At 48.1% G+C, this 25,779-nt stretch overlaps 2 protein-coding genes across 2 annotated transcripts in view; one reads left to right on the forward strand and one right to left on the reverse strand.

Moving 5' to 3' along the window:
• Positions 1–11,750, reverse strand: part of NELFA (negative elongation factor complex member A) — a 20,060-nt gene extending 8,310 nt beyond the window's left edge. The window contains 4 exon segments of the mRNA XM_015820438.1: positions 1,255–1,344; positions 2,419–2,580; positions 4,209–4,380; positions 11,559–11,750. Of these exon segments, the coding sequence (XP_015675924.1) occupies positions 1,255–1,344; positions 2,419–2,580; positions 4,209–4,380; positions 11,559–11,750 (616 nt within the window).
• Positions 11,751–11,971: 221 nt separating this feature from the next.
• CUNH4orf48 (chromosome unknown C4orf48 homolog) lies at positions 11,972–20,941 on the forward strand. The gene is made up of 4 exons (XM_015820439.1): positions 11,972–12,051; positions 16,857–17,002; positions 19,708–19,796; positions 20,870–20,941. The coding sequence occupies exons 1-4, from the start codon at positions 11,972–11,974 to the stop codon at positions 20,939–20,941; spliced, it is 387 nt and encodes a 128-aa protein (XP_015675925.1).
• Positions 20,942–25,779: the final 4,838 nt, after the last annotated feature.

Raw genomic sequence — 25,779 nt, forward strand, 5'->3', positions numbered from 1 at the left:
ATGCTTTTTGAGCCATCGTTTTGAAGACTCAAAGCAAAAACAAAAGGTTGTCAGGAAATGTATGGGAAGTTCCGGATGCGCTTCCCGCGTCTCTGACGTTAGATTCCCTCAAACGGTCACAGACCCTCAGCAGATCCTCGGAGGCTGCCAAGAGGAGCCTGTGAGTCAAAGGCAACATCTGGACAGAAGGGCTGCAGAACCGGAGCCTCCGGAGGCCTCGGATGTCAACTCGACGTGCCACCAGGAAGCCTCTTGCTGCATGAACGTGGAGGAACGTCCCGGTATGTGGAGCGCTCGTCTCTTCCAACGTGCTTGCATTAATGTCCAACGGAGAGGCCATCTTAAAAGAACTTCCTGCCAGGGGCTTCTTCCTCTTGCAGCAACCCCCCCCCCCCAACATTGACCTCCAGGTATCAATTCTGGTAAGGAGAAGCCATTGTGACCACCACCCTCGGTCTTAGGCTGGCTGCCTCCTGAAGTCTGCTAGTCCAGGGCTTTTCAACTTTTTCCCCCATTGTACCACTTTTAGGATATGGCCACATCCGAGTACCACCAGTCGCCTAGCAAGGGGTCAAAAACTTGGTGGACCCCCCCCCAAAAAAAAGAAAGGAAAAAAGTGATAAAGTACAGGTAGTCCTCAACTTACAACAATTCGCTTAGTGACTGTTCGAAGTTACAAGTGCCCCCCAAGCCACAGCCGAGCAAGACACCTGCCTGCCCACCCGGCCGCCCTCTTCCTCCTGTCCGAGGTTTTCATTGTTGTGAGCATTTCTGTTGAGGATTGGCAGCGGGGGTGGGGTGAGGGGTGTTTGGTTTTTGTTCCCCCCGTCTGCTGGGTGGTTGCAGCAGGGTTTGGTCACTTCACAAGACCCTGGGACACTGTGACCGTCATAAATATGAATCCGTTGCCAAGCATCTGAATGTAAATCACAAGACCCTGGAGAGGCTGCAACATTCCAGCTGATTGGCGCTTCTTCAGGGCTCAGCAGAAGCACCAGGATCAGTGCTGCTTTCCAGCTGGATCCTAGTGCTGATCCTGGTGCTTCCACTGAGCCCTGACAGCCCTGCAGCTCCAGCCGTCTCTCGCTCAGGCTTTTGCGATGCTGCCACCAGTTCAGCTCATTCCCCTCCCCTGCTACCACTTTTCTAAGATGGTTGCGTACCACCTGCCAGGTGCCCATGTACCACAGGTGGTACCCGTACCACTGGTTGAAAAGCCCTGACACATAAAAGGAGAGAAAAATGAAAACCTACTTGTTGTGTCAATTTTCTTAACCAATCCTCTCCCTTTGGCGTGAAAAGCTACTCCAGCAGTCTTCTTCAGCTGTTGCGCAGTTTCTGCCGCTAAAAATAAATAAATAACATAAACCTATTTAGTATCCAACTTTAAAAGAAAAAAAAAGGTCACACACTAATTTTAAAGAAAGCTTTTAATGCAGTATTAAACTCGAGTCTATCCCAGGGGTAGGCAACCTTGGCTCTTTTATGACTGGTGGACTTCAACTCCCAGAATTCCTGAGCCAGCCATGCTGAGGGGAAAGGGAGAGGTTTCCAAGCTGAGCCATGCTGGCTCAGGAATTCTGGGAGTTGAAGTCCAGGAGTCATGAAGGGGCCAAAGTTTCCCTCATGCTGGCTCAGGAATTCTGGGAGTTGAAGTCCACCAGTCATGAAGGGGCCAAGGTTGCCTACCCCTGGTATAGGGTATATATAGTATAGGGCAGGGGTAGGCAACCTTGGCTCTTTTATGACTCGTGGACTTCAACTCCCAGAATTCCTGAGCCAGCCATGCTGAGGGGAAAGGGAGAAGTTTCCAAGCTGAGCCATGCTGGCTGAGGAATTCTGGGAGTTGAAGTCCACCAGTCATAAAAGAGCCAAGGTTGCCTACCCCCGTCTATCCAAAAGGAAGATAACCTCAGACACTAACTTTTTTTCACATTAAGGGTTTTTTTTACACTTAACATAACATCACACAACACAACAAACACAGCAGAACACAACGCAACACACTACTTTCTAGGACGGCCAGATGCAAACGAGGGAGAATTTCTTTACTTATGTGAAGTTTTGTAAAACAAATAAAAAATTCCTACAGGTGACACGGTTGGTTAAGGAATCCGGCTTCCCCCGCGGACTTTGCTCGTCAGAAGGTCCCAAAAAGGGGGATCACCTGACCTCGGGACGCTGCAACCGTCATAAATACGAGTCAGCTGCCAAGCGTTTGCATTTTGATCACATGACCACGGGGATGCCGCAACGGTCGTTAAGTGTGAAACGCGGTCCTAAGTCACTTTTTCTTAATTCCACTGTGACTTCGAACGGCCACTAAACGAACCGTTGTAAGGTGGGGGGACCGGCTGTGGTTCGAGACCTTGCCACTCTTCTCCCCCCTCCCCCCCAGGGGGGGCCTGAGCCACTTACACTTCTGCAGGAGCTCCGCTCGGAGCGTGGCGCTCTTGGGCTTCCGCTTCAGCTGGAAGTGCTTCACGGGGGGCGTGAAGGGGCCGGCCAGCGTGGTCAAGGCGTTCTTGTTCAAGTACTGGCACTCCAAAGGCAACATGGCGGAGGACTCACAATCGCTCACTAGGTAGGAAAACACAAAGAGTTTGTCAATCAGAGGAGTTTTTCCCCCAGCATCAAAGGGAGAAGAAGAGCCGGTGTGGGGAGGATGGGAGAATCTCTCCGGAAGGCGGACAGCAACAGAGAGGAGTCTGCAAAGCAGGAAGACTCTCCCTCGTAAAACAACTGGGGGGGGGGGTGTTTGATGCATGGTGGGAGATGCCTGAAGGACCTGAGAGAAGGTTTGGAGGTGGGTGGGTGGGTGAGTGGGCAGGCTGCATCGGGTGGGGATTGCCAAGGGGCCGGTTTTCAGTGGGCGAGAGGGACTGACCGGTTGCCCAGGGCTGGCGGGCCGGCCTGGGCCCGCTGTAGGGGAAGGCCGGGCTCGAGGGCTGCCGCAGAAGCGCCCGGCCTATTGTGGGCGTGCCGGGGGAAGGCATACCTGGCGAGGGGCTGGAGGAGGAAAGCGGTTAGAATTGGACTCCAGAAACAGAAAGGCTGGGCTCCCATGGAGCAGGAGATGGGGAGGGGGAGGTGTGGCGGGGCCCCCAGAGGTGACTGTTACAGGAGACCGGGCCCCGGAGCCTCCCCGGAGAGGGAGTGGACAGCAGGGGCCACCCTCCTTTGACATCCCCTTCTGAATACACTTAGCCCAGGTCTGGGTGGAAGTGACGGCCCTCCCTGCTTCCTCATGAGCAGCTTTATTCCCAAGGAAATCCACCGAAGCCTCTGCAGGGCCTGTGTGTGTGTGTTGTGTGTGTGTGTGTGTGTGTGTGTGTGTGTGTGTGTCTGATTCTGCCTGTTCTAGCAGAGCCACAGGAGCCTCCCCTCCCCCTCTCTGGAGGGGCATGCCGTGTGTTCACAGGACTTTCTGAACCCGACATTGGCAAACCTTTACGGCTAGCCCAGTGTTTGTCAACCTTGACAATTTTAAGGCATGTGGACTTCAACTCCCAGAATTCCACAGCCAGCAATGCTGGCTGTGGAATTCTGGGAGTTGAAGTCCACATGCCTTAAAATTGTCAAGGTTGACAAACACTGGGCTAGACGGTACGTGGCACCCGGCCACAATGCGCATCCTCCCCTCTGCACTCCTTTGTGTGTCATCTGATCCTAAGCGGGAGAAACGCGTTCCCCTTCCTCTCGAGCAATTCTTGCGCACATTCGGCACAATAAATTCCGGGCACGGGCCCTGCTACGGGAGGGTCTGCCAGCCTGCTGCTTACTCACTTCCTCGTTCCAAACTGGCTCTCTGGCATCCCCTCCGTCCATTGCTCCAGAGGCCGCTGGGGAAGACTGCTGGACTGGGGGAAGCCGTTTGTCCCAGTGGGAGACAAGGTCTGCCGTGGAGAGCCGTGCTGGGAGAGCAGCTTTCTGAGCCGGAGGGCCTGTTCCTGAAGCCCCCCTGAAGCTGCCTCCTCCATCGCAGCGCCGGAGGGAGGCAGCCTAATGCACAGTGGACCCTTCGGGCAGCTGAGGGAATCAGCCAGAGATCAGAGGCTGCCTGCTTCTGCTGCTTTACACACTGTTGAACAAACCCAGTCCGTTCCAAAACTATTTGTAAATGATAAACTCTGTGTTTTAGCTTTGGTTAACAGTCCATAGAAATTCCGCCCCAAAGCCGCGGTTTGTGTAAAGAGGGAGAGGCTTACCTTTTTCTCGCAGTTCTCCTAAGATATCCTGAACATTGGGGTTCTGCTCTTCCAGGTCAAGGTTAAGGGAGCCAATATCCGGAAAGGATTTTAAGATATCCGCCACCATTAAGACCCAGGGGTCTGGATCCAACGTAGCCAGCTGGATAATTTCAGTCAGGGCACCTTTCATCTAGCGAGACAGAGGAGGAGGAGGAAAAAATTAAGAGTGGAACGTTCAAACTAAATCAGAACTGTGTTTCTGAACCTCTGCAGAACAGACCTTGATCTCAGTCCCCCAATGGGTTATAAACAAGACCGTGCAGAAACCGAGCGGCAGGGCTGGGCTTTTCATCCAACCCCTCCACCACCACCCCTAGCTCCACCCTGTCCTCAGCCTCCACGCTGTGGACACAGCAGAAGCACCTGCGCCCCAATGAAGCTTCTCTCTGACAGGATCACCAACGTTTTTAACCTGTTAGTCATATTGAAAAACAGCTTTATAACGGAGCTGCCGTCTGCGTTCGAAGTGATGAACCCAGGAGGCTGCATAAAATCCATGAAACCACTTTGAGTCCTTTCTGTCTGGTTGCAGGACTCCACAGCCCTAACCAGGCACGTCTTTCATGGTTGATCCAAGATCCTGGACCAGGGGTAGGCAACCTTGGCTCTTTTATAACTCGTGGACTTCAACTCCCAGAATTCCTCAGCCAGCATGGCTCAGCTTGGAAACCTCTCCCTTTCCCGTCAGCGTGGCTGGCTCAGGAATTCTGGGAGTTGAAGTCCACGAGTCATAGAAGAGCCAAGGTTGCCTACCTGTCTTGGATCTTGGATCCAAGATCCTAGCGATCCAAGAACTGGATCTGAGAGATTTTTTTTAGTGAATGGTGCTCTTTATCTATCTGCCATCAAATGCGATGCGAAGGCTGTGGGAGGGCCAGAAGAGCCAGCGTATAGTCGCTTAAAGGACAGACATTATAACTTGCAGCTGGTGGAAACCGCCACCTGCAAGTTTCCCAGATCAACAGAACAGGATCACATGAGATATGAAACATCTGAAAACCACCGTGGGGCAGTCCCTCATTAGCTTCACCACTGCAATTCATGAAAATGAAAAGTAGCTTTTTATAGCTGGCCTGTTTTGGCAGATAAGAAAATCCATCTCAAGAGAGGAGGATCAGCGGGCCTTCGTCCAACTCTCGACGGAGGCAAATCAAGGAGATGGAAGTGATCCAAATCCTTGGGAGAGATCTGCTCCTCCTGGACAAATGCTTGTTAGGGTGTAATAATTATTAGGTTTAGCTACCTGCCAAACATCGTTTTTATTCCCTTATTTTGTTGATTTTTCCCAATTCATACGGATAAATACATATTCAGCATCTACTTAATCCAGGGGTAGGCAACCTTGGCTCTTTTATGACTTGTGGACTTCAACTCCCAGAATTCCTGAGCCAGCCTACCCCTGGTTTAATCTATCCTTTCAAACAAGTTTTATTCTTTAACTGTCTTCCTCCTCTTCCTTTATCTCTCCCAAGTTATCGTTTATCTTCCAGTACATATTTTGGAGAAAGCAGCAGAGGGATCTACCATGGTAATCAAAACTATCTTTTTCTTTTTTTTTTGAACGGAGAATGAAGCAACTGCCAAGGCACAAATTAAAAAGCTGCTTTTCCCAAAACAACTGAAGGTGAATCAGTTTGTGTGCTTTCTCCACTTTGGCTACCAATACAGTTGACAATAATGTCACAACACCAAGAAGGAAAATGTAAACAAGGTCCGGTTGAGAACAGAGTTCATTCTAGAATATTTTACAATCCCACAGAAAAGTAAAGAACACAATATTTCAATTTCTACTCTTAGAGCAATCCAACCTCATGTCCTAGGACAGAGGCGGTTGAGTAGTTGGAAATAAAACCCACCCCATCACAATGAAATTTGTATCTGAGCCGAATCTCTTTTTAAACATAAACAATACAGAATTTGGGGGAGCCTTCACACAAAACTCTACAAATAGCTTGTTATTTGGCTAGAGGTGACAATGAACACTTAACAGGAAGTACGAAAATAACATTACTGTCTTTTACAATGAATAATTTGAATAATTATCATTCAAATAATAATTTGAAAAGGAAGATGTTCTTCTTTATTTACTGTGCAGCATGGCGTAATCAGTAAGTTTATATAATTGTAGTGTAATGGATAATTATTTTCCAGTTTGCCGTTGCAATTAAGATTATTCAGTGATTTCCTTCCCATTTCCCACAATTTGCAGAAAAAAATTTGTTGCTCCAGAATTTTAAACGTCTATGGAGATTCTCCATTATCCACATCACGGTTGTCCCAAAGACGCTTTTCCAAAAGGCAACTGGACTTTCTTGGGTTTTTCCTTGAAAACATTTCGCTTCTCATCCAAGAAGCTTCTTCAGTTCTATTCAGTTCTTCAGTTCTGAGAAACGAAATGTTTTCAAAGGGAAAAAAACAAAGTCCACTTGCCTTTTGAAAAAGCACCTTTGGGACTCCTGAATTTTAGTTACTACGTTAAGAAACCATTCACACAATTTGAATATGCGATGAATATACAGCCTCTCCCAATTTGGTTTCAAGGTTCTAAGCTTCACAATATTGGCTGCCAACAAAATATGATTAGTCTATAATTTCATTTATCCGATACATAAAGCGTCTCATACTGTACACGACTCTGGGCAGCTTTCAATAAAAGATATAAAAAACAAGTAGTACACACAATATAAAACTGTGTGCAGCTGTTGAGCATCATAAAATAATCATCAACAAAGCCAAGAGGCGGGCTGCGTCACCCTTCCGTGGCCTGGCAGAAACCCAAGTTTTCAGGGCCTCGCAAAAGACCGGCAGATCCGGAGCTGACCTAATCACGGAGGGAATTAGGTTATTAGGACGCCCTGCGGGCGAGATTGAAGCAGGCTGGTCAGAAATTCTGGGCCTTCTAATTCAAAGACATGCAGCACATGCCACCTCTGGAGTGGGTTATAGTGAGGACCCCCTGAAGGAGCCCAGCTTATATTCTGATAAAATGGGAGTGATACATCATGGGAGACACTATCAGAATACATTTCATCACCCAACTAGGTAACATCATCAGTGAGACCGACTGCGGGGTCTGGTCCTGGGTAGCTTGGCTCTGCCAGTGTCGGTGAGCGTGGGCCTTTCTCCTTGGCAGTTCCTCGATTAGGATATTGTTTTCTACTTGGTTGCCTGTCTGGTGTCAATCCCTGCTTATCTGGCTGCTGGCGAGGGAGTATTCCGGTTTTTATGTTCCTTAGTGGTTGCTTTTTTAATTGGCTATTTTGAATAGTACATAAACGTGGTTTATCTGTACGTGCCCATTGATGGTGATGCGTCCGAGTGCCAGGCTTCCAGGAATCCTCTGGCTTTTTGGACTTGGCTTGGTCTAGGACAGGGGTAGGCAACCTCGGCTCTTTTATGACTCATGGACTTCAACTCCCAGAATTCCTGAGCCAGCTATGCTGACTCAGGAATTCTGGGAGTTGAAGTCCATGAGTCATAAAAGAGCCGAGCTTGCCTACCCCTGCTCTAGGATGCTCACCGTCGGTCTCCCGGTTGAAACTATGGTGAGGCCTGTCCGCGTGTTGTGCCATTAAGGAGTTTCCATCACGCCTTCTGACTGCTGGTTGATATTTGTGGATGGGCCCTGCCCATCTTCTGCCTGCCCGTCCTGCACAGCGCCCTTGTGTAGTAGGTGACTATGTGCTTCTCCTTGGGCCAGGGCCTCTTCCGGTTTACTTAAGATACCTTGGAGGGCTTCAACCGATCTGTGTGCCAGGGCAACGCCGTGGGGTTCCCACAGGGTCTCTTGGTCGTCCCTGAAATCCTTCTGACGTAGGATAGCCTTATCCTTTTCACCGCCTGTGCTGGTTACGCTGCAGTGGGTGGAATGGCATTTTGTGATAAAGCTGCCTGTCCATTTTGTGGGAAGATGTTGTATAGGCGCCTTTTCCATTTTTCTGGGGCTCTGGGTTGCTGCAATGCCTCTGAACCCATCTGAATAATGTTCTTAGCCAGCACCTGCGGAGGGAGGCTGGGGTGTTCCTCTGGCATTGGAGCACTTGGTTAGTGGGCTTTTTTAAAAATAGGTTTCCATTTCTAATTTGCTGTTTCTAATTTCTGGTCATGAAGATATCCAGGTGTTGCTTTCTTCTTTCCTTGTGAATGTTATTCCTCTGAAGACGTTGTTGCTTCACGTGTCACCTCCACTTGTTCCCTTTTTATTATGGTGAAGGTGTCCCCTACATAACGGATCCATACTGTCGGTTACATTTCTGGGAGTGCCACAGTTTCTAGCCCAACGTGTCTCAACCTTGGCAACTTTAAGAGGCCCAAACTTCAACTTCAAGTTCCTCTAAGTATCTGCTACTCTTAGGGGGATACCTTTATCCTTCTTGGGGTCTTCCCACACTCCCGGACAACAGCCGACGCCCTGCCTTCCCAGGAGACCTCCCTACCGTCACTTTCTTTAATGAGCACTAGTCTGCAGTCTTAGAAACTGGCTTGCAGTCTTTCCCCTGATCCGTCAGCGAGGGAGACAAGAGTTCAAGCGTAACGCATGTAAAAAGCATAATTCCAAGGGAGAAAATATACAATACACGTCTACCTTGGGGTTCCTACCCCTAGCAGGGCGTGAGGATGGTTTGCTCCTCCTTCTGCTAAACCCTCACTCCACGCCTCTTGGCTCTCCTTTTCCCTCCCTGCCCGGCCTTTTGCCAAAGAATGCAGTCTGAGCGAGCTTGGGAATGTGGCTTGTGCACTGGATGAATCAGCTGCCGTTGCGTAAAGCCCCTCCTGCTACTCACACCATGTGCTCAGCAAACAACTTTCCTGGGGAAAAGTCACACAATTCTGCTCATTCAAGCCTAACAGCCTTTCCCCAAAGTCAGAAGAGCAGCTCCACAGCTCCTTCAGATCACGAGGACGGAACTGCCTTCATTTGCCTACCTGTTAAGTTTTCCATTTGGAAAAGAAAGCACTCACTGGAACTCTATCTTTGATCTTTCCGCTAGTAAAACTTACAAGTCTGAGTTCAGAAAGTTTGGTTCCCTGGGATGATGGTTTCCAGGCCAGGTTTGTGCCAGAAAAGTTGGACACAAAGTGCATCTACTGATCTACAACTCATTAGGTAGGAAAGAAACAAGGTATTCTCAATATTTTTTTCAAGAGTCACTTAGCTGAAGGTGCCATGTTTATATTCTACATTCCCTCTATGGAATTCCGGATGATAAACACTGGAGGCTACAACAGAACTCCCAGGCACATACTCCCTCCAGCAAGTGTCTCAAGGGCATCTAGACTAGCCTCCCCTAACCCAGGCCCCATCAAGAGCAATACTGCAGATAACTACCCTCATTTTCCCCAACCAGCACATCAATTATCACGAAGACTGAAGATATGGGGGCTGTGAAGCCAACAAATACAAAGGCAAATGATTTTAAGGAGTCAGTTTTAAGCCTGGGGAGGTCTTATTAATCTGCCTAAGGACCAAGGCAGGGATGGATGCTGAAACAGGAGAAAGAAGTAGACAAGATGGATTGCTAACAAATGGTTTTTCTGGAAGGCAAAGTAAAGGTGAAGGGCTGTAGGACCACCCAGGTGTATCCCTATCACTTCTGTGCCAACAGTGCCAAAGTGGTTTGCCAGCAGAGGTGCGCGGAATTTATCTGGCCGTCTTGTTCCAGGCTGAGTCAACACAAAGGAACAAGTTGCAGCTGGTGCACCTGTGGCCGGCAAAGCCAAAGGCAGGAGGAACGCTGTTTTTGGCAGACTCACACATGCGTGGAAATACACAAAGAAGCGATATCGTCCTGCCACCCGGGTGCAGCTAACCAGGAATCCAGTCCATAGCCACAGCTGAGGGAGCCCAGGTGGGGCTGCTGCTAGAAGGCCAGCCCAGCACCGGTTCAAAAGAGGGCGAGGCAGAGAGGCAAGCGGGACTGGTGACACTCCGGTACAGGCAGTCCTCGACTTACAACCACAACAGAGCCCCAAAATTACTGTTGCTAAGTGAGACATTTGTGAAGTGAATTTTGCCCCATTTTACGACCTTTCCTGCCACACTTGTTGAGTGAATCACTGCAGCTGTTAGCCACGCAGTTAAGTGAATCTGGCTTCCCCCATTGACTTTGCTTGCCAGGTCACAAAAGCGGATCACGTGACACACACACACACACACACCAGACACGGCAACCTTCATAAACGTGAGCCCGGGTGTCTCCAGAGGCCACTCCAAGTAGCCCAGCCACGGGGGGGGGGGGTTCTAATCGGGGGCACCGACATCTTTTGGGCTGCTGGAGGAATACAGCGGGTCTCCTTGGTTTTGCTCTCTGAAGCTGCTGCCCCATCTAGGGAATGGACGTCCTGCCAGGATCCGGCCTCTCCTCCGCCGAGTCCTTGCAATTCCCAGCACTGAGCCAGCCGGATGGATCGCAGCCCTCAGAGGTCTCCGAGAGGTCCCATGGGCCGGCATCGGCACCCCGTCTGTAGCAGCCCGACAGAGGGATTTCTTTTTGTGGCGGTCACAGAACAGAGCGCAGAGACAGGAAGATACTCATTCGAGTTCAGAAGGTGCTACCGGAGCCGCACCAAGATACAAAAGTTTTGCCAGCACCTTTTCTGAGCCCGTGCAACTTTATCCGTCGGCGTCCTCTTCTCCTGCGGTGATTTCTCAGCATCCCGGTCTAACCGTTCAGCCCTTGGGCATTTCCTAGTGGCCTCCCCTCTACGAGGCCCTGGGGTCCAGCCTTCAGGAGCTTCTCCAAAATCAAGGGAAATAGGCACCACCACCACCTGCAGGTATCCTGCTCAAAGCTTCCTCCTCCGCAGAGCGAATCATCCCACAAACCGAGGGTATTTATATGGGCAGTCCTCGACTTACGACCACAACCGAGCCCAAACTTTCTGTCGCTAAGCGAGGCAGTTGGGTGAACTTTGCCCCACCGCCTGACCTTTCTTGCCAGGGTCGTTATGCGAATCGCTGCGGTTAATAACCGGGTTGTTCAGAGTATCAGGCTCCCCCCGTGACTTGGCTGGTCAGAAGGTCGCCAAGAGGGGAGAGGGAGAGACACCCCCCCCCGGGGGACGCTGCGACCCTCCTCACAAACACGGGCCGGTGGCCAAGGGGGCCTGGGCCTTGGATCACGTGACCGTCACGCGCGCCGCCGCCGCGGCCGTTAAGGGTGGGCAACGGTCCCCGGGCCCTCCGGTCGGCGCCGGCGCCACTTCCAACGGTCACTAAGCGGACGGTCGTAAGCCGAGGACTCCTGGCGTACATCCTCCGCCCCGGACCCCAAAAGCGGAGGGGCCGGGGCCAGGCCGCCGCCCAACCGGGAAGGCTGGGCTGAATCTGCCCCCCCCNAGCTTGACGGGCGAGGAGAGGCCGTGGAAGCAGAGGCGGATGTTGTCGATGACCGAGGCGGTGAGCAGCGAGGCGATGCTCGGCGGCGCCCACAGCTCGTCGGCCGAGCCCAGCTTGTTGTGCAGCCACAGGCCGGTGTCGCTCTCCCGCATCGACGCCATCTTGGGGCCCAGCCGAGGCGCGCGGCCGGCATTTCACGAAGACACCTAAAAGAGCGAGCGAGGACCCGGCCCTCCAGGGGAGGACGCCTCCCTCCCAGCCTCCCTCCCTCCGCGCCGCCGTCCGTAACGCAAGATGGCGGCGCGCGGGAGGGCCGGCGGGAAATGGCCGCGGAGGGGAGGGAGGGGGGAAGGCGTCGCGCGCGCGTTTGCCGTACGTCAAGATGGCGGGCCCCGCTTACGTCCGTCTTCTCCTCAGCGGCCGCTGCTCGGCCAAAGCGGCTCCTGAGGGGATGCAGAAGAGGCGGGTTCGCGGAAGGACTGAGCTGGGGAACGTGGAGGCGGGAGGGTCGTTTATTCGCCGTGTGTCTGTCTGGAGCAGTGTTTCTCAACCTTGACAACTTTAAGGCATGTGGACTTCAACTCCCAGAATTCCACAGCCAGCATTGCTGGCTGTGGAATTCTGGGAGTTGAAGTCCACATGCCTTAAAGTTGTCAACGTTGAGAAACACTGGACTCTGGAGGGAAATGGCGTCGCTTCTGGGCCTGGCCTGCCACCCTGGCGGCTGTGCCTCGCTTCTCTGAGGGCAGGCCGGCCGGCAGGAGGAGAGCGCCCAGGAGAAGGGAAGCAGCCAGCGAAGTCTCCCCAAGGCCAGCCACGGCCCCCTTTGGGGTGAAGGCCTGTGGAAGCACCGCCATCACCGCCCTCCTCCTCATCATCATCATCCTGGGAGGAAGGAGAGGAAGGAGGAGTTGGGAGCAGGAAAACAGCAGGAATCGGGGATTAGATGGGGGGGTTCCCCAGCCAGCCATGTTTACAAAAACTATCATGGGATGGTGCAGTCTGAATCTGTCACACTTCCTGACTTCCGGCAATCGGGTGATTGAAAAATCCGCAGAAGAATAAAATCACACAGGTGGTCCTCCGCTTAGTGACAGTTCGTTTAGTGGCCGTTCAAAGTTACAACGGCACTGAAAAACGTCACAACAGTTTATCATAGTTATGACCTTTGCAGCATCCCCGTGGTCACGTGATCAAAATCCGGATGCTTGGCATCTGACCCGTATTTATGACGGTTGCAGTGTCCCTGGGGGTCACGTGATCCCCTTTTGCAACCTTCTGACGAACAAAGTCACTGGGGAAGCCAGATCCACTTAACAACTAGATTAGTAACTTATCAACTGCAGTGATTCACTTAGCAACTGTAGCAAGAAAGGTTGTAACGTGGGGCAAAACCCGCTTAGCAACTGTCTCAACAACAGAAATTTTGGGCTCAACTGTGATCATAAGTCAGGGACTACCTATCTAGTGATTAAAACAAAGAATAAAAGATGACACAAACCAGACACCAAGCTAAGCTAACAACCCACAGTACCAGAAGGGGCCCTCCATCAACCTTGTCAAAGGCCCGGGGGAAGAGCCAGGTTGTCAAGCTCTCCAGAGTACATAGCACAGAGAGAGAGAGGGAGACCCATCTCTGGGGGGGCTGGTTCCAGAGGGCAGGTGGTGCCGAAGGGAAGGGGTGTTTCTGGGGTCTTATTGAAAGATGACGCTCATTTGAAGGAACCCAGACATGCCAACCTTGCCAGATCAAAATAGTTAGGCAGCTACTATGGGAAATAGGCAGTCCTCAACTAACCAGGCCCCATGCCATATAGGGCAGTGGTGGCGAACCTATGGCACGGGTGCCAGAGGCGGCACTCAGAGGCCTCTCTGTGGGCACGCGCGCCGTCGCCCCAGTCCTGGGCCTTCAGCTGTGTTTTATAAAACCTTTTCGCTTTAGGCCTCCGCCGCCGTGTGCAAAAAAAAAAAGGTTCAATCAATCAGTCAATTTCAACTTCTCGCAGGAAAAAAAAGATCTTACAAAATTGGAATTGATTGATTGAACTTTTTAGTCCCACCCAGTCTGCCCTTACCACCACAGCCACGCCCAACCAATTGGCCACACCCACCTGGCACCCGACTAATGCTTAAGTGGGTTTTGGGTTGCAGTTTGGGCACTCAGTCTCTAAAAGGTTCGCCATCACTAATATAGGGTTTTATGGGTAATAATCAGCACCTTGAATTAAGCCAGGAATCTGGCAGCCAGCGCAGCTTGAAGAGCAGACACGGGCCTAACAAAGCATGCCCATCGCTGCCCGCAGTGCTGGATTCTGGACCAGTTCAAGCCTTCAAATGCAGCAAGTCCGGATGCTAATTCTGGCCCCGTATCTATTGTGGCAATGTGATTGCATGACCTCATCTGCAGGAGTGAAGCATACATGCCTGCTTGCTTGTCCTTATCTGCCTCTTCATGTTGGGGAAACCACATTCAAAAGAATAAAAAAAATCAGAATTTGTAGGTCCAAAACCCACAGTGAGAACTTTTAGACTCCTCCAGCCATTCTGTCATCGAGTGGCTATTGTTTTGAAAAGGATATCTTACGACAATTTCACTGAAAAACAGGTGAATTGGAATTTAGTTGGAGCTGTAATGGAGTTTAAAAAAGGATACTTATCACGTCATGTGACATTTTAATCAGGCCAAGAATGTCTCTCACTGAACTAATCTAATTTCCAATGTGAGCTATAGATAACTCCTCATGTCTTCCTTTCCCCATCAGTAACAATACTCAATTTCCTTTGCATCTGAAGAAGTGATCCCTCGCAGAGGTGTATGTATCATGCACATGTTCATGTTTCCCTTGCCACAATTTTATTTTCATGCTGTGCGCTAAAAGACTTGGGGACGTCCTAAAAGCTGTGCCTTTCATGCCACAATGGGGAAAGCAAGGCCATTGTTTCGTGAGTCTGGGGCTCGGCACGGTTGCCATGGCAGATCCTTTGAGAAAGGAGAAAGAGCAGCTGTGCGCCTGCTCGGAGGCAGCACCGCACATCTTGCGCTAGCCAGCCGCGGCAGCCATTCAAAGCAGCCACTGCAAAGACAAGGGAGAGAGAGAGAGCAGGTATTTCTATCTTTACTTTGTTGGAATCCCCTGAGGGACGATCTAGATGCAAAGAGGCCGTGCCCTGCGTTACGGCCACTGGTCGTCTGCTCGACTGGGGTGCACGGTTTGCACCCCACACAGCAGCCACCAGACCCTGGGCGGAGAGCAGGTGATTTCTCCAGCCCCTTTCTGGACCAGAGGCCGTTCCGAGCAATCGCCCTGGGCTGGGGGGGATTAGGCAGGACTTTGGGGAAAGAGAAGACCTGATGTCGCTTGAGCCAGAGGGAGGCTCCTCCTGGCAGCTGTCCGAAGGAGACGGGGGACTCCATCTACTACAAGGGCAGAAATGTACCTGATCCAAACGTTTTAAGTGGATTTAAAAAAACATTCTGATCACCACATCGGAATGCAGGCTTCCCATGTGGATAATATGGAGGAAATGGAAAGATGGGTGTTAAGACCTTTTATTTTTCAGCAGAAAACGGTTTTGCTTTTATTGAAGCTTTGGTAAACACACCTGCTATGGGATTGAGGGCAAAAGATGTTTTATTCAGGTGTCATGATTTTGATTGACTTTTGAGAGACGAAATAGTGCTTCTCCCCCCCTCCGCCTGTGCTTATTTAGCCTGCATTCTTATGTCATTTCTTTAGTTCGCTGCATACAAACATCCTGACTCTTCATAGCAATGCTTCATGGTTTAGGACTGTGAAACCCCACAGCTACGTAATCGCCCTTCCTTACTGGGATCTGGGATCAAGAACGGCTGCTTGATCATATCTAAAAGCTTGCAATTACGGGATTGATGTCACATTATCTTGAGAACATCATAAGATGTCCCAGCATCCTGCTGAAATTCTGGGGTTAGATGGCTTGATGTACATCGTTACTCCCCTGGTATCTTTACTCTGCTCACTGTTGCAGCCTATTCTAAAGTTGTAGAACCAAATAAGAGATCAACGTAAATGACGACGTTGACCGGAAGTACTTGGCAACAGAGGTTCTGCTTTCTGCCCCGTCTCTTTCGAGCCAAGACCAGCTTTGGGGTTGAGACGTGGTTTTTGTCTCTGTGGGGGAAGTTGCACAGCACGGACTAGAAAATAAATAAGGGCCAGGAACTTTCTTGAGGGTATGGAGGGTAGAAAAGGTGAAGAAGGCAGCTGCAACTGCACCTTCCCAGCCCTACCCCTTTGTCTCACATGTGGTAGACATAAAACTGAGGCAGACCTTCGATACTGCAGGCACGGTGGCCATCTTGACTTTTTTGACCACGTCACTGTGGATGTTCCTGAGACACTGCTGCTCTTAGAAGGACCTGGAGCGTTACAATTTGAAATTATCCCTTTCCCTTGCCAGTCATATCCGTATATCTGTAGAGAGAGTGTAAAGGAGACATTACAGTCCTAAGGAAAGCACTTCTCCATTTTTCTTTTAAGAAACCTCCTGGCGTTATTACTTCTTCCTTCTGTCATTACTACTTATTTTTATTTAATAACATTATTGTTGTTACTTCTATTTCTACCAATTGCACAGGTGTCGTGAGAAAAGGTGTAGCTAAAGGTGACAACTTAATTAGTTGTGTCAGATAGCAAGAATGTGATATTGATTTATGAGACCGCCTTCTGATTTATGAGACCGCCTTCTGCCACAGATTACCTCTCACCGGCCGATACGCTCCCACAGAGAGGGTCTCCTCAGGGTGCCGTCAACCAGACAGTGTCGGTTGGCGACCCCCAGGGGGAGAGCCTTCTCTGTCGGAGCCCCCACCCTCTGGAACGAACTACCCCCAGAGATCCGGTTGATTCCGGATCTCCCCTCCTTCCGCCACGCCCTCAAGACATGGTTATTTCAGCTGGCAGGACTGGCCTAAGGGGTATTTTAAATTTGGTTTTTAAAATAATTTTAAAAAAGAAAGGCCTATATTAATATTTTATTTTAACCACATTTTAAATTTGTATATTGTATTGTTATTCCGTTTTAAACTGGCTGTAAGCCGCCCTGAGTCCACTAGGAGAAGGGCGGGATATAAATGTGATTAATAATAATAATAATAATAATAATGAATTTTTAATTTTGTAGTTCTGACTCAGGTGGATTGCTGAAGGAAAAAAAAAACCACATTCAGCCGAACGATGTGCTTCAAAAGGTCTCTGTTGTCCATAACCTTTCCTATTTTCTCCCAGGAAGGAGGAAGGCTTCACTAGCAAGATGCTCACAGTTTACACGAAGAAGATGATACTTTTGGCCCCTTTACTCCTGATGATGGGGCTGAGTTCTACGAAGGCCGCTACGGCTGAGGAAGAATCGGGAACAGCGATTCCTGCCGAAAGTAAGCATTGCGATGTGCGTCAAGGGCTTTGAACAGGCAGATGCAGCCACCATGTTGTTGTTATTTATGCACACACAGACCTTCCAGGTGGGCCTGAAATCTTTGGTCTTCAGACGGATCACAAACGGCAGTTACCTTGCGCACAATATAATTTTGTTCGGCTGCAAAAGATGAAACCGGCACTTTTCAACCCAAAATCATATCCAACAGCATGTGTCCCTCTCGGATAGGCTCATACTTTTCTACATAGTTGTGATTTGGTGTGTGTGTGCTCCGGACTAACACACCTACAAGATTTTTAGTTGCATTCTAAAAGTATGGTTTTGCTAGTTTAGTATCCTAATAAACTACAAAGTATATATGCTGTATATACATGTATGTTTGTTTTGGGAAGCATGAATTGAGCATGTTCACATTATAATACGGCCCAACCAAATTCCTACAGTTACTCCTTGCCTTACGAGCAGGATTGAGCCAAAAGTTTCTGTTACTAAGTGAAACAGTTTCTCAGTGAGTTTTGCCCTGTTTTATGACCTTTCTTGCCAAAGTCGTTAAGCCAATCATTGCAGTTGTTAAGTTAGTAACACAGTTGTGAAGAGAATTGGGTTTCCCCCCATGACTTTGCTTGTCTGAAAGTCACAAAAGGTGACCACGTGACCCTGGGACACTGCAACAGTCATAAGTACATGCCAGTTGCCAAGCAGATGACAACGGGGATGCTGCAACGGTCATAAACATGAAAAATGGTCCTAAGTCGCTTTCCTCAGTGCCGTTGTAACTTTGAATGGTCACTAAATGAACTGTTATAAGTCAAAGACCTGAATCAGAGTCAAGCAAAGGAAAGCTTGCTTGTGCTACTTTGGAAACTTGTGCTCTACACAGAGCAGTGTTTCTGAAACTCGGCAGCATTAAGGTGTGTGGACATTGATTCCCAGAGTTCCCCAGCCTTATTGGCTCGGGAGTTCTGGGAACTGAAATCCGCACGTTGTAAAATTGCCGCGTTAGAGGAAGACCACTCTGCCTCCTGAAACATCAAAGGGTGTTCACTAAAGCTCAAACTGGAGGCCATCCCTGGTTCAAGCGTCTTTAGCTCAAGGGATCTACTTGTGTTAATTTTTAGCCAACGTTACTTCCTATCCTTCTAAGCACCCTCGATCAAAGGAAAGATGTAAATTAGCCTTCCAAGGTTTTGCTGTTACAAATTTGGAAGCTAATTAAATATATGCATTGAATTTTTTTTCATTACAACTTTTTAAACGTCTCGGGGAAGCCAAAGAAGAATGATCGAGGCCTTTGGCATAATATTTCTGCTTCATAGTTTTTTTAAAAAAAATAAAAATTAATGCAATGATTATGGATTGCCACCAGAGGCAGTAATTTGATTGCGAGCCGCTTCCAGCACAATTTAAAAATATTTTGATTAGTATAATGCACCATCAAAGAAATATTGTACCATCTGTGAATTATTTCTATAATTATTTCCTGATGACATGCTCAGGTGGATTGACAGGCAGTTTTATGGCATAAAAAGCAGAGCCACACATTCAGAATCCAAATTGAAAGACTCTCAGGAAAGCGGGTATTGTAGAAGAAAGAATGTTGCATAATATGTTTGAAATTGTAGCAAAACATTCTTTCATTCCTGTTTAATTTCTTGCTTGATAAAATAATAAAAGGTTGGAACTTGTGGGCAGTTGTTCACTGAAATGTATTCAACCAAGATGCCTTTCCCATTAGGGATCAGGTATGTAAGTCTCCATCTCCCCATTCTTTTTCCCGGCCATATTTATCCCCCCCTCCAAAAAAAGCTAACTTTTTTAGGCTTTTCTGTCCAGTAAAAATGCCTGCTTATTCTGGTCTTGTCCAGGCATTGTATAGCTTTCCCTCTTTTTGATAGTATTTGTCTCCAAATGGCTGTAATATTTAACTTTGCAGAAATATGTTTACATGTTTTATTCTTTAGCTTTGATTGTGATGTTTTATGGGAACTTTTAAAACAAAAATTCTACCAAAGATACTGTAGTTCTTTTCACATGCTAAGACAAAGACTCTTTCCAGAATTTGGGAGAAACAGCTTTTGGCCACTGTACGGACAGAGAAATTAAAGAGAACTGCATTGGTGCTGCTTCTGGCAATGTGGCCCTAGCTGCCAATTGCAAGTTCCAACCAAGGGGTCTCTCCTGAGCCTCTCCAGCCTTTTTGAGGGGGGTCTTAACCCTTTGGAGAATGAAAGTGAACCATAACATAAAGATGGGGAAATTGTGGTCCAGGGATGAGTTCATACACTCTTTCCAAAGCCTTTTTCTGCCTCATCTCTTCTGATCTCCAACTTTCCTGGGTGCAGAAAAAGGATTGGAAAAGTCCCTCTCTTCCTTCCTCCATCCCTCCCTCCTTCCTTCCTTCCCCTCTCCCTCCCTCCATTTTCCTCCCTCCCTCCCTCCCTCCCTCTCCTTCCTTCCTTCCTTCCTTCCTTCCTTCCTTCCTTCCTTCCTTCCTTCCTTCCTTCCTTCCTTTAGAAGAAAACATGGCCTTCTTGTCAGAACAAAGGCTGGAGCCTCATTCCACCTTCTTCTGATTGAGAGATGGGTACAATACCGTCCCCTCGAAAGCCGATGGACTGACTTCCTGTGCTTGCCGTAGACGCTTGCCTGCGTTCCTGTAATATTTCATGTTCTTGAAGTGTCCCTGTTGAAATCCCCTTCCAGGTCGCCCGTGCGTGGACTGCCATGCCTTCGAATTCATGCAGAGGGCTTTGCAAGATTTGAAGAAGACGGCGTACAACTTAGATTCCCGAGTATGACATTTATTTCTTCAATTCACTTGCCACCCATCTTGTTTCGAAGTGACGAAGGGAGCACGCCATATGTTTTTGCAGCCTCTGTGTAGTTCAGTAGGTGTGAACGGTCGCAGGAGCTGTTTCTGAAGGCAGAGCTCACCCTCGGCTGGAAAAACATTTGCTTGTGTCCAAATATAGCCCAGCTGAGAGTTTAGGGAGACCGAGGAGGGGCCGGCAATGAAATGGGGAGGGGTCTCCCAATGTGTCAAGAGCTCCCTTTTGATTCACCCCGTGACCCTTCCCTGCCTCACGACAATCAGCCTGGCAACTTGAAAACCGATTCAGGCCCCCATCCTGGGTATGACTTGGCCAATTCCCCCCCCCCCTTGGATTCTGGTCATTCTTGCCGGCCGGTGATGCTGTGGGACGCAGGCCGAGGAATCTGCCGATCGTTGCCCTTAAACTGTCCCACCCATTAGAGTCACAAGGACGCCAGAAAGCTCCCTTGCTGGCACTTGACCCTCGTTTCTTGCCCATTCGGAGTCTGGAAGAGGGCCCACGGACGCCGCCATTGGGCTGTGGTCTTATGTGGTTCCTGATTATTTAGAAGAGCAACACTCTCGGCCTCTCTGGATATTTTCAAATAAAACTGGAAAGCCAAAAGGCCCAGGCAGGGTTCTTCTCATTCAGGGATTAGAAACTGCTTCAGTGGTCAGGAGACCCTTTTATGCTGCCACTGCTCATCCGTTGGGAGGAGTAGGAAACCGAAGACTGGCGGGAGGGACGCTTAGTAGCTTTTTAAGCACCTTCCCACCCCAAGAGGAAGATAGCAGTGAGTTGGTAGTTCTGCTGCACTGTTAGATAACCGTGGTTAAAATAAGGACAGCCACATTTTTGTGCTGTAAGATTTGTCTTAAACCAAGCATAAATCAGAATTTGAAAATTACGTTCCGTGCCATTTTTTTTATTACCGTATTATTATTTTGCACTTGGTTTGTTTGCATTTGTAACAAGGAGAGGCTGTGATGAGAAATTGACTAACCTGCTTGGTCCCTTGCTGTCTCCCCCCCCCCCCCACGTGCTTCCTGCAGACGGAGACCTTGCTTTTCAAAGTGGAGAAGAGAACCTTGTGCGACTGTTTAGCCGCCAATGGCCTGAACTGAGTCCCGGAGCACCTTCCGCGGCGCTTCTCAAACGGCTGCTAGGAAAGCAAATAACGCCAGCATGTGAATCCGGCGGCTTCTGAAATTAAGGGCAGAACGTTGGTATGAGAGTGTCGTGCCTGAATTCAGAGTGTTTTTGTCTTTGTGTCCACCTGACCCCGTCTGTCCTGTCATCAGGAGCTGCCAGGTAATTCCCAGAGAAAGGGGGAAAAATTGGGAGGGACAATGATGGACTTTTGCAAAACACGAAAACCTCTGTCTTCAGAAGTTTTCTTTTTCAATATTATAACCCCACCTCCCCTGCCACTAAAATTAAAATTAGTGAGTGAAGACCCCCCCAACAAGGATTCTTTTGTTGGGATGCTTCTTCTCCTGAGTGTTTCTAGAAGGAATTGGGACGTTTATACCAAATAATGGATACGAGGCAGGCTTTGATCATAGGCAAAATGTGATTTTGATAGTGTGCAGAAGATGCAAAACGAAACAGAATCAAGCTGGGGGCCGAGTCATTAAACAATTTAATTATGAAAGAATATCCATTAACTGAACAGTTCACGGGGAAGAGTTTCAGGAATGATCAGTCATGAGATCGAATGTCTCCTTGACGTGAGGGAAGAAGGTTTCGCTGAGGTAAAAATCCTAGATCAGGGGTAGGCAACCTTGGCTGGCTGAGGAATTCTGGGAGTTGAAGTCCACAAGTCATAAAAGAGCCAAGGTTGCCTACCCCTGTCCTAGATGCTCCTGAACGAGGCCTCTGAAGGTGGCCCATTTTTATCTTTTCCTCACAGATTGGCAGGAGGGCATCTCTCTCCATGCCCTCCTCCTCCTGCACTGGATGCCCTGAGTAATTTGTAATTCATCTGTTATCAACCATTTTAGCTGAACACTGTTCTTCCATTATCAGTGTATCGTAGACATTATCTGTGCATCATTTCTTTTCGAAGAAATCGGTTTTTGTGTGTATGTGTGTGTGTGTGTATATAAATGTACAAATGTTCTAGTACTGGGGAAATATACTTTTTGAAATAAAGATCTGAGATCCTGACCTTGGATTGCTATATTCCAATTCATAGGGTTTGTTTGTTTTGAGAACCATAGATATTTTATGAATTCTTAATATTTCCACGGTAATGTTTATTGACCTGATTCGGGCGTTAGCAATCTTTTCAGACTGTGCTTCGCTCTTCTATTATTACTACAGTATTCTCAAAAGACACAACTTCAGGTGAATGTCCACTTTAACTTACGAAGGTTAAAAAAATAGTAGGCGGCTGATTGCAGAAAAAGCATGCTATAAATGAAAGTTGCATTTCAGAAATTAGATTTCAGGTACCTTAGGGCTACTTCATCAGGTCTGCAAAGATCCTGGGATCCAAATACCACTATCTTATTTTGGCCACCAATCCGGATATAGCTTGCCTAATCTTTTTTTATTTATTTTTAATCCTCTGTAATAATCTGCATTTGCTTGCATCTGCAATATAAAATTCCCATTTTCATGAGGAACTGGAAAGAGGCTGTGGGGCTCTATACAATGGCATTCTGATTTTAGAAATAGAGAAGAAAGATTAAATACTTGGATAATTGTGGCTTTTGTGTGCAGGAAGGGGGAAAAAACAGGCTCAGCGTGCTGAAATGCCAGAATCATCAGCAGGAGAAAGTCTGGATCAGGACTCAAACCTTTGAGCTACTCTTTGGAGAAATGGCAGGAGATTGTGGTATGGTTAAAAATAGAAGGGTGGGCTCCTTCTTCCCCCCTCCCAATAATTCTACTGAGGTGTTGAAGAGCACTTTTTTTTTCCCCTATAACAATGCTGCAGCTGTTAAAAGAGCAGGAACCACATCCTTGTTTAAGGAATCTTAATGCATTTATTTAAAACATTGCCAGAAAAGTAACTGTTGCTAAGTTGGCTCATCTCTTAGATGGGTTCGGGTTTCTTCACTTAACTGGATTCAATGCAACACTGATGTGTGTGTGTGTGTGTGTGTGTGTGTGTGTGTCCGTATGCAGATGGATGGATGAGGTTGATGGGTGTGTATGCACATGCATATGTGTGGGGAGTTTTAAAGGGGTTTTAAAATTACATTAATAATAATAATAATAATAATAATAATAATAATAATAATAATAATAATAATAATAATAATAATAATAATAATAATAATAATAATAATAAAGTTGGAAGGGACCTTGGAGGTCATCGAGTCCAACCCCCTGCCCAGGCAGGAACCCTACACCATTTCAGACAAACAGCTGTCCAGTCTCTTCTTAAAGACTTCCAGTGTTGGAGCATTCACCGCTTCTGGAGGCAGGTTGTTCCACTGGTTAATTGTTCTAACTGTCAGGAAGTTTCTCCTTAGTTCTAAGTTGCTTCTCTCCTTGATCAGTTTCCACCCATTGCTTCTCGTCCTGCCTTCAGGCGCCTTGGAGAATCGCTTGACTCCCTCTTCTTTGGGGCAGCCCCTGAGATATTGGAACACTGCTATCATCTGCCTAGCAGGAGGCGAGTGAATTAATCCTTCATCTCCATCAAGGGAGGAGGGAAACTGTCCCACTAGCTGAATAGTCAACATGTTATGGAGTATTTTAGAATAGAATAGAGCTGGAAGGGACCTTGGAGATCTTCTAGTCCAGCCCCCTGCTCAAACAGGAGAACCTATACCAGACAAACGGCTGTCCAGTCTCTTCTTAAAAATCTCCAGTGATGGAGCTCCCACGACTTCTGAAGGCAACTTCTGTTCCACTGGTTGATTGTCCTCACTGTCAGGAAGTTTCTCCTTAATTCCAGGTTGCTTCTCTCTTTAGTCAGTTTCCAACCATTGTTTCTTGTCCTGCCCTCTGGTGCTTTGGGGAATAATTTGACCCCCTCCTCCTCTTTGTGGCAGCCCCTCAAATACTGGAATACTGGCTATCGTGTCCCCCCTGGTCCTTCTTTTAGACTAGCCAAACCCAAGTCCTGCAGCCGTTCTTTGTATGTTTTGGTCTCCAGGCCTTGCATCATCTTAGTTGCTCTTCTCTGAACTTTTCCCAAACTCTCAACATCTTTTTTGTGATATGGTGACCAAAACTGGCTGCAGTATTCCAGGTGTGGCCTCACCAGGGTTTTATAAAGTGGTACTAATACCTCGCATGTTGTTGAATATTTGGCTGAAATGGCAATACAGTATATCACACCCACGGATTCTCCAATCTACTAAACATGCCTAATTTTAAAAAATAGCCAGAGCAAGGAGGTCTCTTCTGGAACAGCCCAGGTGAAGCCAGACCTAAGCATGATGTCATGTGTCTGATTAATGAAACACTTAAAAGGACTTTCAGGCGTATTTTCTCCTAAAAGCATTTATTAAGGTTACAGAGATGTCAGTACAGCATGGTGGAAATGCTTAGGTCTGGCTTCTCTTCCTTTACGCATATACATTCTAAGCATTCCCCCCCCCCCTTATTTTGGGGTCATGGTTCACATCTTCCAATCAACTTGGGAGATGTGATTTACTTCCGGTTTCTTTTTCCCGGGCTATCCTTATTCTCCTCCCTTTTTCCCTGTTGCCTGGTTTAACTATAAAAATACCAGACAGTTCTGCATATTGTCAAAGCAAGAATATACAGTATTTGCAGCGTTGACACCAGGCTGGTTTCTGGTAGTTGCCCCTTGTTTTCAAGTGTGGCCGTCACTGAACGAGGACCGGCCCTTTGGGAAGGTCAGGGCGAGGGGGGCTCTCTACTGGCGCCCGAGCTTCTTCCCCGCTTCTTCCGGATCTTCACAGATGATCCGATAACAGGAAGACTCCGCCGGAGGGCCCTGGGGTTCTCTCCCGGCCTCGTCTGATCCCAGAGCCATAAAACGTAAAATAAAATGCTACAGTGTTCCTTGATCCCGTCTCTATTGATCCTGAGCATCAACCCAGCCACTTTCTCTCGCTCCTCGCAGCGCAATTTTTTTTGTAAAAGAAGAATGAGCAAAATAAGAGGTGAGTCATTCTGCCTTTTTCGGTTCCACGCTCGCATTTTGCCATCTTCATTAAGCCGATTCTTTATTTGGAGGTTTCTAAAAAAAACCAACCAGTTTAGGCTTTTCTTAGCCTCTGCTAACCTCCCTTCATTCTGAGCTTTAGCTTTTTTTTTTAAAAAAAAAAAACACAGGCAGTCCTCGACGTACGACCACAATTGAGCTCAAGATTTCTGTTGCTAAGTGAGACATTTGTTAAGTGAGTTTTGCCCCGTTTTTGCCACCTCACTTGCCACGGTTGTTAAGTGAATCACAGCAGTGGGTAAGTTAGGCCCAGGGTTGTTAATGGAACCCGGCTTCCCTCTCCCCCCACACCCCCCGCATCAACTTTGCTCGTCAGGAGGTCCCAAAAGCGGATGATGTGACCCTGCAACATGGTAACCGTCATAAATAGGAATCAGTTGCCAAGCGTCTGAATCTTGATCATGTGACCATGGATGGAGACTGCGATGGTCGTAAGCGTGAAAAACGGTTGTAAGTCACTTTTTCCAGTGCCGTTGTTAACTTTGAGCAGTCACTAAATGAACTGTTGTGAGTCGGGAACTCCCTGTGTCTTCTCTGCAGGACGTATTTTTTGCGGGAGACCTGGACAGCCTCTCATCCCCCCCCCCCAGCCAGAAGAGCCAGGGCTGTTGGTGCAAAGGAAACGTTTGAAATGATCCCTGTTTAAATGCTTCGATCCAAAACAGCAGCGACCTTTACGTGACACGTGCTCTGCCTCCGAGGAGGACCAGATTTAATTTAGTCTGTTGATTAATACAAATTTCCCATTTGGAACACTTCGGGCCACTGTTCGATAGCACTTCCCAGTCACTTGGATCGCACATAAAT

The sequence above is a fragment of the Protobothrops mucrosquamatus genome, unplaced genomic scaffold (genome assembly GCF_001527695.2).
Source record: "Protobothrops mucrosquamatus isolate PMUCROS unplaced genomic scaffold, P.Mucros_1.0 scaffold1130, whole genome shotgun sequence".
NCBI classification, from domain to species: Eukaryota; Metazoa; Chordata; class Lepidosauria; order Squamata; family Viperidae; genus Protobothrops; species Protobothrops mucrosquamatus.

Excerpts from the sequence above, each read along its gene's own strand:
- CUNH4orf48 (XM_015820439.1), top strand. The coding sequence starts at position 11,972 with ATGGCGGGCCCCGCTTACGTCCGTCTTCTCCTCAGCGGCCGCTGCTCG. Across the intron at positions 17,003-19,707 it reads AACAGCGATTCCTGCCGAAA|GTCGCCCGTGCGTGGACTGC; the intron begins GTAAGCATTGCG and ends ATCCCCTTCCAG. Across the intron at positions 19,797-20,869 it reads CGTACAACTTAGATTCCCGA|ACGGAGACCTTGCTTTTCAA; the intron begins GTATGACATTTA and ends TGCTTCCTGCAG.